We start from the raw sequence: 19,894 nt of genomic DNA on the forward strand, positions 1-19,894 counted from the left end.
CCCTGCCGAGCAAGGAGCCTGATGCGGGGCTCGATCCCAGGACCCTGGGATCATGACCTGAGCTGAAGGCAGATGCTTAACTGACTGAGCCACCCAGGCATCCCTAAAACAGAAAACTTATTCTCCCCAAACCTGTCACTCCCCCAAATGCATTCCCTTGCTTCCTAATCAAGGGCACGACCGTCCACCCAGTTGCTCATGTCAGAAGCCTCAGTCGTGCTCATCGCTTGTTTCCCTCACTCCCTCCCTGAACTGATCAAGTCCCATGGGTTCTAACTCCCAAAGATACTGCCAAATCATCCCCTGCTCACTCTCTTCCCTGCCATGGTGTCAGGCCAGGCTGCTGGAGCAATTTCTCAATTGCTTTCTCTGATTTGGCTCTTGATTCCCTCCAGTTCCTTCCCCCTACAACTGTGAGGGAAATTATTATGTTACTTCCCTTTAAAAATTCTCCAACAGCTACTCATTGAATTCAGAATAGACTCTAAGATCCAAAGTGTGGCCTACCTGACCTGGTCTCCACCTACCTCTCCAAGATCATCCTGATTTCATCCTTGCTCACTGTACTTTGACCACAATGTCCTTTCAGCTCTTCAAATAGGCCAGATTATTTCTGCCACAGGGCCTTTTCATATACTGTTTCTGCAGCCAGAACTGCTCTTCTCCCCACCCTTCCCAGAGCTCCTTCTCATTCTTCAAGTCTTATCCAAAATACTTCATCATCAAAGTGGCCTTCCCTACCCACTCTGTCTACAATAGGGCCCCCAGTTACTTTCTATTTCAGCCCCTTGTTTCTTAATAGAACTTACCATAAGTGGTAGATTTCCGTATGTTTCTTTGTGGAGGGGGTCCTATTTCCTTTACCAGAAGGGAAACCGTGTCTTTGTTATCTCTCTAACATCTAGCATGATACTTTCCACAAAGTAGGAGGAACTCAATATATATTTAGTAAATAAATGAAGAATCCTTTCAAGAACACTGGCAACAAATGGAGTGAGGAAAATAGGGCCAGAACTCCCAGAAACCTCTGACTTGAAGGCGGGTTTTCTAGGATGTATTTGTGCATGTCTGCAGAGAGAGTGAGACTGAGGTGGGGAGGAAGAGCGGTAGCTTTATTACAGGGTAAGGCAACCAGGGAAGAAGGAAAATAAGATCAAGGGTACAGTTGGAAGGGTAGCCTTGGCAGCGTGGAAGGACGTGTCTTCTATCATAGGAGAAAGATGCAGACACAGTATGAGTGAAGGGCAGCGCTGGGAATGCCTGAGTTGGCTCTCTTCAATTCCAGTAAAGGAGAGAGTGCGGTCAGCTATGGGGAGTGAAAGGCTTAGAGCTTGGGGCAGTGACAGTGTGAGAAGGTGTCAGGGACAAGCCAACAGGAGGTCTACAGAACAGAGGAGGCTCATCCAAGGTTGGAGAAAGGGAATTTGTAGTAGAACTGAGTAGCCAACTTAATCACACATCACTGGCAGTATGAGGGGTGGGCTCTCCAAGGAATTCCCTGAGATTGCAGAAAAAATATTCCTGGTGCAATTTTATTATACGTTCCTAGTTCTTAAATATGTGGGAAAGATTTTAATTTATAATTTTTCTGCAAAATAGCCTAATCCTTTTACAGCAGTTTAATCATAATAAATGGAAGGAGATATTTCATGGTTGATCACAGCAATAATGGTACATTTCATGGTAAACTTTATATTCTAATAATACAGTAGTCCCCCCTTATCCATGAGGGATACATTCCAAGACCCCAATGGATGCTTGAAGCCACAGATAGTACTGAATCTTATATATACTATGTTTTTTTTCCCTATACACACATACCTATGATAAAGTTTAATACATAAATTAGGTACAGTAAGAGATCAATGACAATAACTAATAACAATTATAACAATATGCTGTAAGAAAAGTTCTGTGAATGTGGTCTCTCTTAAAATATGATACTGCACTCACCCTTCTTGTGATGATAAAATGCCTAGCGATGAAGTGAGATGAATGAGGTAGGCACGGTGACGTCGTGTTTAGGCTAATACTGACCTTCTGACTAAACGTCAGGAGGAGGACTGTCTGCTTCCCGAGCGCAGACTGACCGCAGGTAAGGGAAGCAGTGGAAAGAGAAACCAGGGATAAGGGGGGAACTACTGTGCATTTGAGTTATTCTCCTTGGCTCATGGCTCAGAGAGCAGGTTTTTTTTTGTTTTTGTTTTTAAATCCAAAGAATGAGACACAGCAAAGTGATGATGTGCTCAGTGTTTCATTCTGAGTAGAGAAGAATGCCTGCTCTCTCTCATTCTGAATTTAGAGTTGCCCTCCCTCTTACAGGTGTGCTTTGTCAGGGAGAAAAGAACCCTGTGAACTCTGAGAGCGGCCCCCTGGAGCCCCTTGGGGGACGGCAAAGATGCTGCCCACCTTCTCTCTGAGCTGGGTTCCGGCTGGCAGATGACCCCATGTCCGTGGCTGCAGGGGGCTGGAATGGTTGGCAGCCTCGCTCAGGTGCAACCAGTTCCTCCACTCCAATTTCAAAGTCTCTCAGGATGTTGCTTGGTTGGAAGCATAGACATAGCCCCTTTGTTGCGGGCCTGGGCTTGAGAAGGATCTGGCAACCGGGTAGCAGTTTTGTCTCAGTCCATGCTGGGGAGCGGGACTTTTATTTCATGCCTGCTGGGAGCAGGTCACTTTTTGTAGCTGCAAGGGGGGCAACTGGGCTCCCTGATGGGGACAGACGGGTTGTGTCAGGGACGAAACTGACATTTCTAAGATGCACTTACAATAAAACGGTGTGAGCCTTCTTTACGAATTCACACTGACCCATCAGCTTGATCCGGTCGCTGACTTTCTAAGCAATGACCAGTTGCCTGCGATGAAACCATCCTCAGGTGAGGCCTGCATAGATGTTCATTGATTTTTCTGGATTTTTAGGCCAAGCTGTCCTTGAAATACCGGTGTGTCTCCGGAACAGTGCAACTACATTATGTTTCTTTTTTTCTTTTCCTAACCCCTGGAATGCCCTGCTAACGATTATCAACCGGTCCTTTGTACCTGAGCTGAGTGGCAGAAGCCCTCGTGGGGCCTATTCTCCCACACTTGTGCCAAACACTTGTGCCTCACTTTGGGCTCACACAGAAGCCCAAAGACACCAGCTCATCAGGGGAGCTCCTGGAACAGCAGCTTGTTTCAGAGAAACTTGAGAGGCCGCCTGTGTGATCTTCGGGGGCTGGAGGAGATCTGCCATATTGGACATAATTCCATTTTGAACCTACTTCCAGAGCTTCAGAGAGATATGCTGGTTAACATGGGCTGAACAGATTAAATTTTTAAAATGTATTTATGTATTTACTCATGTACTTACATACTGATTATTGATCCTTACTTACCGATTTTCGATTATGGTGTTTACAATATCCTTGGAAAGTCTGTGAGGTTTTGAATTTACTTATAAACTAAAAGATATATGAAAAAAATGTCAAATATCTCTTCCAGTGCAGTTGTAAGGGAGATGACTGGTTTCATTAACTGAGAGGATGCCATTCGTCGCCTCGCTTTGTGACCGGAGGCAGAAACTGACAGACGCATCGTCAGGTCGTAGCCTGACAAGACGGATCGGGATCTGAGAGGGAACGGCCCACCTCAGCCTGCAGCTCCACCTTGGTCGACCTCAGGAACGCGGTAGTTTGAGCTGTCTCTCCCGTTGGGCCATTTACTTGAAGCTGATTTAGCAGATGGGAACAGTTCAGGTAAATTTTTGCCCTCATATCGCATGTACTCAGTTGCAGCCATGCAGGTGAGAAAAGACATTTTCTGAAAAATCTGTGGGTTGCAAATGTTGGTATAAATGTGTGATTGTGGTAGCAAAGGTGGACTGGGGGCCCTTACTGTGTTTAGTCACTGAGAAGTCTTCCTCAGGAATAATGCTGCAAAACAAATGCAAATTCTGGCCCAAGCTTTCTTGATTTTTCTTTCCTCTTCCTTTCTTTTCCTTTTTTGGGGGATGGCAGATGCTATGGTCAGATTGTAGTTTTTTTTTTTTTTCCTTCAATAACAGAATGAATTCCAGGCCAGTAGATATAAGCCTGTCCTTCTTCCCTTCAAGTAACAAATCATTAAACATATATTGGCCTAATTTTGAGAATGCAATTATGACTACTAGTTTATAGCTAATTCATTCATGTGAACAAGTTAAGAACATACTATTTGTAGATTTCCAAAGCACAGTATAATTTCCCCATAAGGCGGTCCTTCAACGGAGAACGATTCACCTGAGCAGTTTGTCAACAATCTCTTCCCCTACACACTCCTCTCCTCATGTCGCCTCTTCTCTTCTCTCTGGGCTACTTCCTGAACACCTAGTTTCAGAGTGTGTAGTCTAGAACCTGTGCAGAAATTTGTTCACCATAAACTAGGAGATGAGAAAGGTTTTGGGTGTGCAAATAGCAGACTCTCTCGTGGTGGTGGCATCATATAATGTGGGTGCTGCTGTGGCAGGCAGCTCAGGGCAATAGCATTCTCTGTTGTTCCTCCAGGCTCGTTGTCATGTATGTAACAACAGTAGTGACTAACATTTATCCAGTGCCTACACAGCCTAATCTCGTTTACTACACCTAGCAACTTTGTGTTTGGGTAATGCTATTTTCTCAATTTTATAGAGATAGTAAATGATTGCTGAATACCACACCTCTGCTAAATCATAACGACAGGGCTGGAAGCCAGGTTCCCTGACTGTAATTCTTCTGTTCTTTTCCATGCAGTATGTGCTCAATGTTTATGGACTAAAACTGAGCAAAAGTATTCAGAGCCATGTGTGAGAGGACATTACTAATGGAACAGACTTCTTAGGAAAGGCTTCCCCAAAGAGGCTTATGGCTGATATATTTCATACATCTGTGCCATCCAGGTAGGCACAGGACTTGTAGATGCTCCTAACAGCTAGGATGTTTCAGTGGGTAGCAGCTTGGGTATGTGTGTCTCAGTTTTTGCTTGGTGTTTAAAAGGAGAAAAATAATAACAGGAAAGAAGGAGGTAATAGTAGGAAATAACTCCAGGAAGACTTGTTCTTAAATTATTTCAGAATAAATCTAAAGCAACCAAAAAGGAGAAAAATAGTAATAGGAAATAACATCAAATGGAGCTCTGCCTAACAATCAGAAGATCCTCTTTACCTGTAGCTGCCAGTGCCTCAGCCATGAGTTACTTCCCCTTGACCCTCTTCTACTTCCTCTGTCATGAACATCCCTTCAGAACCCAGAACATCTTTTCATCGTAACCCCCAATTCCTAAGCCCCTTCTGTGCTTAAGCTGTGAGTCTGCCATGAAGTATATAGCTTTTTGTTCCTTTTGTTATAAAGGTGCTTCCATCTAACATCCATAACGAAATGTTTTTGCCAACAGTAGCCACCATCTTTGATTGGGCACTGGCTGTGGTCTTGGTACCAGGCCCTTTACATTGATTATTCCACTTACTTAACAAGCTAGGTGTTGTTATTCAATAGTGTGGAATTGTTTTCCGGGATCAGAGTTCTTTGAATTGTTATTGGCTTTGAGTAGTGCTGATCACACCCTGAATCCCTCCGAAAGTTGGTCTTGGGGGATAGCCTTTGTTATTTTCTTAAAGAAAGGAGGTTAGTACTTAGTATTCAGAATTCACTGAAATATTGTACCTATAAATCACGAATTGCATTTTGATACTTAATGTCAATAATTTGGGCTTTTTTAGTGAAGAGAATTTGCTATTTTTTAACTGAAGTCTAACACTTAGAAACACTCCAATTCAGGACGCTTTCATTCCTCTATTTATTCTGGATACTTCCATAGTTAGCAAGGTGTCCATTATGTGCAACATGGACAATTTTAACTAGAAAATATCCAGCCACATTTTATTAAGGTCTTGAACAATATATAATAAAAGGTATAGTGTTCTAAATTTATTTTATTTCACACTGGATATCCAGTTTATGTTCTTGTTATAAGGAATAGAAATAGGGGTGCCTGGGTGGCTCAGTCAGTTAAGCGTCTGCCTTTGGCTCAGGTCATGATCCCGGGGTCCTGGGATGGAGCCCCACGTCCAGCTCCCTGCCCAGTGGGGAGCCTGCTTCTCTCTTTCCCTCTGCCTGCCGCTCCCCCTGCTTGTGTTCTCTCTCTGACAAATAAATAAATAAAATCTTTATAAAAAAGAATAAAAATAATAAGCACTCTTGTTTGCTTTTTTGTATATTTTTAGGCTTCAATTTCATTAATGACTCAGTTAATATCAACAAACCCACTGTGGACCAACAAGGCCTTTTCCTAGAAGCTTGACATCTTGGAAGATTTTTACTTTGGCATTCAAGACCGGATTTTTTTTTTTTTTAATGGAGACATAATTAGGCCATTCAAAGAACTTGTTAAGTACAGGTTAAGCTTCAGTCAAAATAGCACTACTGAAATGGAAATCAATGAAAATATGTTGCTTCTCCTCTGAAAGTCACAGATATGACCTTTGAAAACCTGCTACGTGGGTTATTCTGGTAAAAGAAATAAGCCAGTGACTAAGTGAGAAGCATATTAAGAGTTTCCCACACACTGTTTAATATACAATACAGCAATTCTGATTAGTAATAAGGAGAAAAGGAAGACTATTGGAAAGAAAGATAAAGAACTGCCAGGCTGAACTCATCAATGACTGCATTTCCATGGGACAGGTGCACCTGAATGTCTCAAGAATTTAAGTATGTTAGAATTATCAAAGAAAAACAAAAACTAAACTTAAATTCAAATTGTTGCTTAATAATAATAAATTATAAATAATAAATAATAAACTGTCTTCCCCTTGCTGGCTAGAAGAGCCTCCTGTTTTCTCAGTTTACACAGTTTATCACACAATGAGTCATAGATTTTCACTTGCCTTCTACATATGAAAGGTATTTTAAGAATGTCACATGACTGCTCTCTTCCAGGTTTTCCACCTTCCTCCTTTCAAAATGTCAATTAATGTGTATGGGGTAGGAGGGAGGGGCTGGGAACCAAATTATTACACCACCAGATTGCTTTGTTATCAATGGCACAATCTTGAAGACATTGACTCTGCTAATTTAAGAAAAAAATCCTACCTTCAGGTGAAGCTATTTCGGATTCTTATTCATTTTACTACTGCTATGTGGCCAATAAATATACCGAGATCTGTTCAATACAAGCCCTGACAAATTTTCTTCGTCCTTGACAAGAGTTCTAGCTCTCATTGATGTGCTTTTGGTGGGTAGCAGCACAATGCAACAATTGATAACTTAAATCTATATTCCACAAAACAATCATCTTATAAATATATATATTTATTTTTTTAAGTAGGCTCCATGCCCAGCATGGAGCCCAATGTGGGGCTTGATCAGATCGGAGCTGAAATCAAGAGTTGGACACTTAACCTACAGAGTCACCCGGGTGCCCCATAACTTATAAATATTTTGACCACAGTTTAAGAAAAGGATGTATTTTAATTTTGATGACAATCTAGCACTCAAGAAATATTACTGATGAATTTTTAGAGAACTTAACTTTGTTGGACCAAAGAGATGGGAAGCTGTTTAGACAATTACAAATGCTGTATATTTTCACAAAACACCCTTTTGGAATGTCTTAAGGAATAAAATAAAAAGAAATATAGTTTATATATTGCAGAAAGCATTCCCCTATCCTGTGACATTCTTATTAGGGCCCATGTTTCAATGACCGTTTTATAAATTCTTTACAATGCAGACAAGATTTTTGCTTTAATGGAAAACTATGCCTTGCTTAGAGCACACCTTTCCAGGTTATTGACTTCTGACTTTATGGGGCTCTGCATTTTTCATGGCTGTTGAACTATTCTGCAACTCTGTAAATTGTAGATAACTGGTAGCATTGCAAAATAATTCTTATCTATAGACATGTAAATAAATTCTGTCTAGGGGAGGTTTAATTGACTTCACTCTCACACTGTGGAAGAAGCCAGCTTTACCTCTGCTTGAATTCATTTCAATATTCTTGATCTTTATATGTTTCTGTTTTTTGGATAGTCCTTTAAACCAGATATAACATTGTACTGGTTCCCTCATTAATGACAAATTTTAAAAAAGGAGTTAAAATCTTTAGCACAGGTCTGTATGTGGCCATGATTTTTTTTATTTGTTTGGCAAACTATCCTTTAATAACAATTTAAATGAAAAGTAGGTTTTTGAGTGGAAAATTTTGAAATTAGGTGTCTATGATCTCTGACCTCACAGATGGTTACCAGTTTTCTCTTTTTCACTTCTTGTGCCATAATTTTACTATAACTTCCATTCAGCTACTATTCCTTTTTCTTAAACCTCAGATAAATTTTTGATGAGTGGTAAACCGATGCAAAATTGGTCATTTAAAATCTGTGCTCCACAAAGTTAAGAAAAACAAACAACCTTATCAAGATTTTAATCACAGTTTAAAAAAATAATGTATCCTTATTTTGGCAACAATCTAGCACTCAAGAAATACTTCTGATGATTTATAAGAGAACTTAATTTTGTTGAGCCATAAAGATGGGAAAACTCTTTAGACAATTTTAGTGGTGTATATTTTCACATAACTCTCTTTTGGAAGTTAATGTTTTTATTGAGACCTTTCATAAATGATTCATAGAAATCATTACACTGTATTCAAAGGAAACATTTCACAACATCCAAAAAATAAAAACAGATTTGTATACTTACTGTGCCCCACCAGAGAGCATCTGCATATGTAGAAAACTCTTTATTGGCATCTTTTTCCACAAGATAGACAAGGAAAGATGAAAAAATAAGAACCAAAAATCCTATGTACCAAGCTGTGATTAATTCCTAGATATAAAAGGAATGAAAGACTGTTAGAGGTAAAAAAAAATCTGTGAAAAAGGAAAAAAAAATCTATGTATTCATTTTACTACTTTTTGGATATTTATGATTGTGTGTGTGTATATATATATATATGTATATATATATACATATATATACATATATATATATATATATGCTTATGGAATTTACTTTTTTACTCAGAGGATGTCCCAGTGAACAGAAAAACTTCCTTGGTCTTTTTTTATGGTTGCACAGTATTCTAAAGACATGGGTTTACTCTAATTTATTTGGGGCATGAGGACTTGAAAAACATTATTTTTTATTTGGTAACGCTGACACACAATGTTACATTAGTTTCAGGTGTACAACATCGGATTCCACATCTCTGTACATTATGCTGTGCTCACCACAAGCCTTCTGTCACCACACAACCGCTATTACAGTATCACTGAGTACCCCTGTGCAGAGCCTTTTAGTCCTGTGACTTAGTCATTCCACAACTGCAACCCCGTCCCTCCCTCTCCCTTTCACGGATTTTGCCTCTTCTCCCACTCCCCTTCCCTCTGGCAACCGTATGATGACTTTTAAATAATCCATTATACGTTGTGCTTTAACCAACCTCTGAAATGACTAAGTTTGCTTGATGGGTTCATTAAATATTCCACAGCAATCAGCGAAAAACTTTCAGAAGTCTTCAAAGCTTACCTTGCTGTGAGCATAAACCACTGAACCTAGTAATTTCCAAGTGCCTCCCCTTCGGTCCATGCGCACCATGCGGAGGATCTGTAGGAAACGGAGACTTCTGAGTGCAGACGTGGCAAAAATATTACCCTGAGTTTTTGCAGAAACAACTGCTATTGAAGCGATAAGAACAATGGTATCTGAAAGAAACAGGTTGAAGTAGCCATAAGTAGCAGGACGTGGAAGTTTTATTGCTCAAAACAGTGTTTCAGAAAGGTTCGCTTTGACCTCTGTGAGGCACAAATAAACAGATCTTGAGTCCCAGCCTGGAGTGGTGCTACTGGGGATCTGTGACAACTGAAGAGCGAAAGTGCAGAGAACAGGATCTCCTTATTGCCTTGGTTCTGACCCTTTGGCTATTCTATGCATGCAATTCTGAACCTTTTGCTACGTAACCTTGGAAGAACTGGATGGACAATGGCCTTTGGAAAGTTCGGTGTTCCAGGGAGCATGAGGGCTGTTTTGGCTCTGGTTTCATTGGCATTCCCGTCCTCAGCCCTAACACGGTGGATTCCTGCTTGATGCCACAGAGGCATCATAGCTTGCGTGGCTATGAAAGTGTTGCTTGGTATTATCACATCCCTTGTTTTTTTGCCAAAGAAGCCTGTAGCTCTTTTCTGCAAAAAATTTCCTTGTGTTGTGGAGTCTGTGACTTCACATGTGCTCTAACAAAGGCCTCAGCTGAGTTGGATATTCTAAGCTCTCTGCATAGAGTCCTCTTTATACCTGGCCGGTCAATTATGTGTAAGTTTGGTGTACAGATTAAATAATAGTACATTTGTTACAATAGAGTATTAATTATATTCACTGTGCATTGCATGGGAATGGATATTTGATGTTTGACATATTGACATTTGACTTCAAAAATATCTGCCCTTTTGTAAGCTAAGAAAGAGAAACAGAGCAGTTAATGAAAGCACAGAAAAGAGAAAAGGGGACTTAATTGCTCCAAGGGCAAATATCTGAGTGATGGGAAGTAGGCTTTGAAGTGGGAGAAGTGAAGTGCGGATGAATGGCCTCCTATGGCAATTTTAAAATAAGTTAACTTGACCTTAACATCCTCAAATAAAATTTCTTTCCTGCTCCAAGTGGGGCTGTGCATGACTGGGCATCCACACTCCAGAGAGGAGTTCCACTTCAAGGGCATTGGATTTATAATGTTTCTGTGATCCTCAGGATTAACTGCTGTATGAATGTGTATTCATCATCCAGCGCGGCCCTTCTCCCTGTACTGAGAGAAGTCTGGTCTCCGGGAGTGGACGGGGCAGATCTTTTGAATGACTCTCCTGGTGCCCCTTCTGAGTCAGGACTTGAAGTGGTTGGCGGTACAAGGATCAGCTGAAGGGCTTTTTCCAATCAGATCTAACCACTATAGGACTTTGTGGGTAGAGAGCTGCAAGCACGTCCTTGAGTTATAGCCCTCTGAAGCTCTTGGAAATGAGAAGGAATTAAATGTGCTGACACAGACACCAAAGACTTATTTTAAGTGAATAAAAAGACAGTTGCAAAGCTGTATGTGCAATGTAATCTTATTTTGATAAAAAATAAATGAACAGGAAAATCATGTGAGAATATATACAGATTATTACTATTAAATCTCTCCAAAGGTACAGAGAATGGGGCAAGTATGTGGGTAAAGGGACTTTTTACTTTCTAAGTTATTAATTTCTGTAATATGGAATTTTATAATAATGACAATGACTTTTGAAATCAGAAAAAAACTTTAGAAAAGAGTTAAGTGTGAAAACATCTCTTGGTTTGCATCATTTGGAGGGATTTACTCCTGAGACAAGTGGTTTACAGACAAAGAGACATTTCTGATATGGCCCTGCTAGATCTGTATTTGTTTTTTTTTAAATTTTATTTTATTATGTATTTGTTTTTATTTCTCATTGTAATCCTGCTTCCTTCCAAGTATACAAAGGAAAGAAAAAGGAACAATACCTCATTTACTATGTTAAAATATTTGAGATAGTAGAAATAAGTAAATGACCAGTAGGGATGCAGAAAGTATAGCACTTAAAACTTACTGTGTGCCTGGCACTTTCTTTGGTCCTGTGTTTTCTTTACAAATGTTAATTATTTCATCCTTATAACAACTGTGTTGGTTAGGTCTTCTACAGATCCCATTTTACAGATGAGAAAAGTGAGGCACAAAAAGCACATACTGTATTAGTTTAAAAGAATCAGGTACCGAGCCGTTAGACTACAGCACAAAACGTATGAAGCTATGAAGTTTGTTCATTAGAGAAAACCTAGAAAAAGTAAAAGCAACACTGCTGGTTTGAAATGATTTAAAAAATTATGCACACAGTGAATCATAATCTAATTGTTTGAAGTCACAAAATATGCAAAGGTTACTACAGGTGTGATTTAACACCCTCCTTGTAATTCAGATCAGACGAGAAAGTTGGAGTTCAGTAAAATGAAACCACAGATGAGTGACCAAATGGCAAACGATGAATGCAGTCACAAAAATGTTTCTGGTTGGATTACAGTCCTCCACTGAATTTTGCTGTCAGTACCACCTAGAATATTTCCCAGGCTAAATATTTTAGAAGTTATGACTACTCTTTATTTTTATATATGTATTTATTATTTTTGTAGTCCATTATAGAACTTGTATCCCGAGAACCTAGAACAGAGCCTGAAACATGGAAAGCACTCAATAAATATTTATAGAATGGACTTAGATTAAACACTCAAAGTAGCTTGAGTTTTGTTTTCTTACTATATCAGTGTTTTAATAACTAGAATAAGAATCTGAAATACTCTTAAGTTAATCAAAGGATCACTTCAATATTCCATTTTGAATTCTACTGCAACACAATAATTCATAGCCATCATCCATTAAAGTTTATCAATCTCACTAAGATTTCCTTTTTATTTTTTATTTTTTAAAAGATTTTATTTATTTATTCATGAAAGAATATTTCTCTCTCTAGAGAGAGAGAGAGAGAGAGGCAGAGGGAGAAGCAGGCTCCCAAGGAGCAGGGAGCCCGATTCGGGACTCGATCCTAGGACCCTGGGATCATGACCTGAGCCAAAGGCAGACGCTTAACCATCTGAGCCACCCAGGTGCCCAAGATTTCCTTTTTATAAAATTAGGTAGGGGCAGTTTTCAAAGACAGTGTCATAGGAGGCTCCTGAACTTCCTTCTTCCCATTGATGCACCAAATAAACACTTGCACGTGGACTAATTCCCTGTGAAGGAAATCCAGAGACTAGCTGAGGGACTCCTAAACATCTGGCAAATAAGAAAATACCCACATTGAAATGGGTAGGAATAGTTGGGACATAATCTTGCCTTAAACCTCACTCTTAGCACAGTGCCATACAAATGGGAGGTAACCCCCACATCCCAGTTTCTCCTTGAGAAGCTAAGGGTTTGGACCCCACATTTAGCCTCCTAACTTTAAGACTCCCACTTGAGGGACAGGCCTTCCAAACAGCTTGCTTTGAAAGCCAATGGGGATTGCAGCCACAAGATCCACAAGACTATAGTAAACAAAGAAGCAGTTTTTAATGGGTGTGAGCACCCCTGTGGCTACCACCCCAGGACTCAGTGCAGAAGGAACAGGCAGAAATGCCCATCTTAGTCTTTCTCTAAAAGGATTATATTTGCATACTTTAAAAAAAGTTTTTATTTAAATTCCAGTTAGTTAATATCCAGTGTAATATTAGTTTCAGGTGTACAATATAGTGATTCAACAATTACCTATATCACCCTGTGATCGTCACAAGTGCCCTCCTTAATCCCCATCACCTATTTTACCATATATGACAACCTGATAGCTAACATCATAGTAAATAATAAAAAAAAAAAGCTTTCTCTCTAAAATAAGGAACAAGATAAGGATGCCCACTCTTGCCACTTTTATTCAACATAGTATCTAAAGTCCCAGCCGGAGCAATTAGGCAAGAAAAAGAAATAAAGGCATCCAAATTGGAAAGGGAGAAGTAAAACCATCACTATTTGCAGATGACATATTATATACAGAAAACTCTAAAGATTCCACCAAAACATTATTGGAACTAATAAATTAATTAAGTAAAGTTGCAGCACAAAAATCAATATACAAAAATAAATTGTGTTTCTATACACTAACAATGATTTCTGAAAAAGACAAATAGGAAAACCCTCTTTACTATAGCATCAAAAAGAATAAAATACTTAAGAATAAATTTAACCAAGGAGGTGAAAGATCTGTTTGGTGACAACTATAAGACACTTATGAAAGAAACTGAAAGAGACACAAGTAAATGAAAAGCTATTCCATGCTCATGGATTGGAAGAATATTGTTAAAATGTCCACACTACTCAAAGCAATCTACAGAGTTAACACAATCTTTATCAAAATTCCAATGGCATTTTCTACAGAAATAGAACAAACAATTCTCAAATTCCCACAGAACCACAAAAGACACTGAATAGCCAAAGCAATCTTGAGAAAAAAAGAACAAGCTGGAGGCCTTATGCTTCCTGATTTCAAACTATATTACAAAGTTATAATAATCAAACCTGCATGGTATCAGCATAAAGTAGACACATAGATCAATGGAACAGAATAGAGAGCCCAGAAATAAAACCATGCATACATGATCAATTAACTAAGGACAAAGGAGGCAGAAATGTACAATGGGGAAAGGATAATCTCATCAATAAATGGTGTTGGGAAAACTGGATGACCACATACAAATGAATGAAACTGGACCGCTATCTTATACCATACACGAAAATCAACTAAAGATGTATTAAAGATGTAAGTGTAACACATGACTCCATAAGAGTTCTAGAAGGAAACATAGAGTAGGCTCCTTGACATTGATCTTGACAATGATTTTCTGGATTTGTCACCAAAAACACAAATAAACAAGTGGGACCACATCAAACCAAAAAGCTTCTGCACAGAAAAGGAAAGCAGCAACAAAAGGAAAAGGCAATGTACCGTAGGAGAAAATATTTGCAAATCACTTATCTGATAAGGAGTTAATATTCAAAATATACAAATAACTCATACAACTCAATAGTAAAATAACAAATACTCCAATTTAAAAAATGGGCAGAGGAAATGAAGACATGTTATTCCAAACAAGACACACAAATGGCCAACAGATACACGAAAAGGTGCTCAACATCGCTAATCATGAGATAATGCAAATCAAAACCATAGTGAGATATTACTTCACCCCTGTTAGAATGACTATTATAAAAAAGACAAGAGATAACAAATGCTGGTGAGGATGTGAAGGAACGGGAAACTTGGAGCACTGTTGGTGGGAATGTAAATTGTTATGTTCATTATGGAAAACAGTATGGAGGTTCCTCAAAAAATTAAAATAGTGGAATATTTTTCAGCCATGAGAAAGAAGAAAATCATAATGTTTGCAACAACATGGATGAACCTTGAGGGTATCATGTTAACTGAAATGAGCCAGACAGAGAAAGACAAATACTGTACATCACTTATGTGTGGAATCTAAAAAAGTTGAACTCATAGAAACAGAGACTAGAATTATGATTACCAGGATCTGGGGGCGGGAGAAATGGGGAGATGCTGGTCAAAGATTATAAACTTCCAGTTATAAGATGAATAAGTTCTGGGGATCTAATATACAGGATGGTGATTATAATTAATGATACTGTATTACATACTTGAAAGTTGCCAAGAGAGTATATCTTAAATGTTTCACCACAAAAAAGAAATGGTAATTGTGCGATGTGATGGAGGTGTTAGCTAACAATCAGTTTGCAATATATAAGTGTATCAAATCAATAGGCTGTACACCTTAAACTTACACATTGTTATATGTCAACTGTATCTCAATAAGGCTGGAGAAAAATTGGGCAGAGTAGCTTAAGCTGTGCAAATAGTTAATCATCTAAAATGTTTTTTGAAAGAGAGGAGCCTTGTCTTAAGTGAATATACCACATTTTAGTATAAGGTAGAAACTATAGACAGCCCTCAAAGCTCATTGGCTTCATATTCGTTTGTTTATCCATTCATGCATTAAGCAGTTAATTGAATGTCAGATATTATATTAGATGTTTGCATTAGAAATGAATATTCATTAACCCACTAGATCATCAATCTATCACAAATATTTATTAAATCCCTACCATGTACCAGGCATGGTGCTAAATACTTTACATGCATCAGTGTTGTCAATGGGGATGATTTTGCCTCCCAGGGGACATTTAGCAATGTCTGGAGACTTATTTGGTTGTCTTAATTGGGAAGGGGATTACTACTGGCATCTAGTGGTAAAGGGGATTACTACTGTCATCTAGTGTAAAGGTTGCTGCAAAGCATCCTACAATGCCCAGACTAGTCTCCAGAAAAAAGAATTACCTAGTCCAAGGGCCAAGAGTGCCAAGTCGGGAAACCCTGATGTACATGACTCTATTTAGTACTCCTATGAGCTACCTAATATTAGAACCATCTGCTTCTTGCAAACGAAGAACTAAGATTTGCAGTGATCAACTAGCCAAGGCCCAATATCCTAAGTGGCTGAGCTGGACATTCCTTGACTCCAAAGTTGTGCCCTTAAAAGTTATGGTATACCATTCCGTGGATAAAGAAAATCCAGGGTGACATGGGTGGGGTGGGATGGGGAGAAGAGGGTGGGCTGGGAAAGCAAATGGATAATAAAGCTGGAATAAATTATTATTACATGAAGCATTCAGGAGAGAGCAGAATGCAGAAAGAAAATGATACTAAAAACAGATGGTACTTTTATGGATACATCAAGAGAAAATGGGGCTGGAGGAAGAAATAGAACTGTTGTTAATAAACAATGGGGAGCTCCAAAGTGCGTGGAAAAAAAAGCAAGTAATCCTGAGTTCTTAAAATCTACTTCTCCCAAAGGAAACACATGTGAACAAGTTGGGAAGTAGTGAAGATAGTTATTGATTACTAGCAGCCCATTAGAAATGTGAAATATAGGCTTATAGGTTCTAGGAAGTAGGTTCACATACTTACTGAATCACTCAGAATGATTTATGGATGAATTCTTGAGATTTGAGGAGACTGCAAAGATTTGAACAAAGTAAATACTGTAATGATATTTAAGACATGTAGGGATTGTAGAAGAGCGTATTATTAGACTCCACTGGAACTTTGCTCCAGTGTTATTTAGTCAGCACAGTGGATATAAATTGATCACCTTGGACTTTGTGTAAAAGGGATTAGTCACTGAAATACTGAAAATCCCTCATTATAAGGTAGATTCCTATCTAAGGCTACCCTAACATGGACCCAAAGATTGGGTTAAAGCAAGATCAACCGCATGGATGGAGCTATAAAGTATGATGCTAAGCGAAATAAGTCAGTCAGAGAAAGATAAATACCATATGATTTCACTCCTTTGTGGAATTTAAGAAGTGAAACAAATGAGCAAAGGGCTGAAGAGAGAGAGAGAGACAGACAAACCAAGAAACAGACTCTTAACTATAGAGAACAAACTGATGGTTGCCAGAGGGTGGGGGGGGTAGGGGAAATAGATGATGGGGATTAAGGAGGGCACTTGTGTGAGCAGCACTGGGTGATGTATGGAAGTGTTGAATCACTATATTATACACTTGAAACTAATGTAACACTATACTAATTAACTGGAATTAAAAGAAAAACTTTAAAAAAAGGCAAGATGAACTGCACACCTGAACTTGATGGGATGTATTTTGTTGCTACAATTACATGACATAATACATCTATTATGAAAGTGTATTTTACCATACATGGCTTAATTTCAAATCATAATGGGAAGAACTAAATCATATGGATTAAGCAAATCATGGTTGAACACTTTTAAACTAGTAATTGTAAGGACAGATAGATTCTGTAGAGGTAAACCACAAAGGGGGTACCTCTTGATTCCTGGAAACTGTCTGGAGACTTTAGGCTTTTAAAATTTTTGTAAATCATGTTAGAGTCTCAGAAAGTTTCCCCTGATAGCTAACATAAATTTCTCTCTTGCACTTTAAACTCGTTTCATCTTGTTATCTCTGGGAAAAACAGAAATGCAACAAATAAAATATTCTTCCACCACCTTTTTTGTTCTAAATCCTAGTGGCCTCACTATAAACTAAACTTTGGATGATTTAAATAAAATAAATATGTTTTAAAATTATCAAATAGTAGCTGCTATAAAATATCAATACACTAGACATATGTAGTATAAAGTAGGAAGGAAATTTATTTAATTAGCCAATTATTATTAATGAATTTCAGGTTACTTGAATTTTTGCTCTTAAAATGATGCTGAAATGAATAGTTTAGTACACATACTTTTGTAGGTTAAGGATAAATTCCTAGAGATTGGATTGCTGGGTTGAATGTTGGCACGTTTTGAGTTTTGATATACAAATGCCCTCCAAAGGATGGTACCAATTGTTACTAACAATGTATGAAAGTAATTATTTTTCTGCCTCCTTGCTAATAAAAGTAATGCTAATAAAAATAACAATAGTAATGGTAACAGCTAACACAGCAACAGTTTACTGTGTGATAGATATTGTTCTAAGCATTCTCAGGTATTACATGGAATATTATAAATTTGTAATCTTTGCTAACATGGTAGGCAAAAAGGTCACTTATTTTTCTTTACTCATTCTGTATTTCATGTTATTTGGAAGTCAAGGAACTCAAGTCATCTAGAAAGACTTTGCCCAAGATTATAAAAGTATTTTCCTAGATTTTATTTTGGTGTATTTAGATGCTCATTTTGTTAACATCTTTACGTTTATTATTGAGGGGATCCCCTCAATGTTATTCCTTTTTTAAGAAAAATTATCAATTATTCTGAACCTACTTATTTTCCCAGGTAAGTTTCAGAATAAATTTATCAATTGAAAAGAACTTCAAGTTCTGATACAGATTGCATATTAAATTTATAGATTCACATCTTCTCACATCTTCTTTATTGTCTCCCTCATCTCATACCCACTGAGTTGTTTAGCTCCGTCGATCCTGCCTCCAGATTGTCTCACCTGTGTACCTTCCTCTTTCCATTTATCCCATCTCCCCCCTAGTTCAGTCCTATGCTGTCTCCCTCCTGGCCATCCCTGCCATCACTGACCTGGTCTTTACTCTGTCTTTCCATTCTCGAAACTATTTTGTATTTTTTTTTTAAGATTTATTTATTTTAGAGAGAGAAGGAGAGAAAGAGAGCACGAGTGGGAGAGGCAGAGGGAGTGGGAGAGAGAGAATCCCAAGCAGACTCCCCACTGAGTGTGCAGCCCCACGTGGGGCTCCATCCCATGACCTTGAGATGAAGACCCAAGGAAAACTCCAAGAGACGGATACCCAACTGACTGTGCCACCCAGGCGCCCCTAAGCTATTTTGTATTCTAATGCAAGATTAAAGTGTTAAAGTGACTATATTCCTTCTCTGATCAAAACCATTTTTTTCAATACTGAGAACAAAGATCAATTGCTGATGCCTGGCATTGAAAGTGCTTTAGAAAATGCTCCTGCTCTGCCTGGAAAAGCCCCTCCTGAAGGCTGCTTTCATACTACTAGCACCCAGAGCTCTGACGTGTACTACCACGAGCCTTCCTACCCCGTCATAGCAGTGGTCTGTTTATATGCTAGTCTTTTCCAGGAACTGTAAGAGACTGAAAACATGCAAAAGCACTTATTTGTCCTTGTAACCTTAGCACCTAGCTCGGGACCTACTATAGCGTAGGTGTTCAATACTTACTTGATGGATGATTATTTGATGGGTTATTTGCTTACAGTAAGCGAAGAAATAGAATAACATTTTATTATTTCAAGAGCCTTTGAAATATTTTTTCAAATTATTGAAATTCAAATTCAATTTGAATTTGAAATTCAAATTCAAATTCAAATTATTTGAAATAATACACAGTTAAATAACCCATATTTGCAGCTGAGAAGCCGAGGTATGGATATATGAAAGTTAAAGTTAAAAATTCCATATGTTAAAAAAAGCCCCGCATAGATTGAATGTAAAAACAAACCTGGAAAAGATGTTCCTTAAAATATAAAAATATATGAGTAAGAAAACATCCTGGTAGAAAATTGGACAGAAGGCACAAATACAAATTTACCTTAGGAAGAAGTAAAAATGGCCAATACATATATGAAAAGAAGTTCTTTATAATTTCTCGCTTTGAAATTTAAAATGGTAGCAGGTACCAGTTTAATCTATCAAACTGACAAAGTTGATAAAATGAATAGTCAATATCGGCGAGGAGAAAGAGGAAAAGCATTTTCATAGACATTTTGTCTTAGAATAAAATGGTACAACTCTTTGGGGGGAGAATTTGGGCATTATTTGCCCAAAGTATTAACTACTCAAAACCTGTTATTTTCAGT

General features: G+C 38.3%; 1 protein-coding gene across 3 annotated transcripts in view; it reads right to left on the reverse strand.

Moving 5' to 3' along the window:
- KCNQ5 (potassium voltage-gated channel subfamily Q member 5) overlaps nt 1-19,894 on the reverse strand; it is a 498,060-nt gene that overhangs the window by 91,253 nt on the left and 386,913 nt on the right. For all 3 annotated transcript variants that reach the window (XM_027603133.2, XM_027603132.2, XM_027603134.2), the window contains 2 exons: nt 9,519-9,694; nt 8,691-8,816 (listed from right to left, as the gene is read on the reverse strand). In XM_027603133.2, the coding sequence (XP_027458934.1) occupies nt 8,691-8,816; nt 9,519-9,694 (302 nt within the window). The remainder of the gene's footprint in view (nt 1-8,690; nt 8,817-9,518; nt 9,695-19,894) is intronic.

Source organism: Zalophus californianus, chromosome 7 (assembly GCF_009762305.2).
Source record: "Zalophus californianus isolate mZalCal1 chromosome 7, mZalCal1.pri.v2, whole genome shotgun sequence".
Classification (NCBI taxonomy): Eukaryota; Metazoa; Chordata; class Mammalia; order Carnivora; family Otariidae; genus Zalophus; species Zalophus californianus.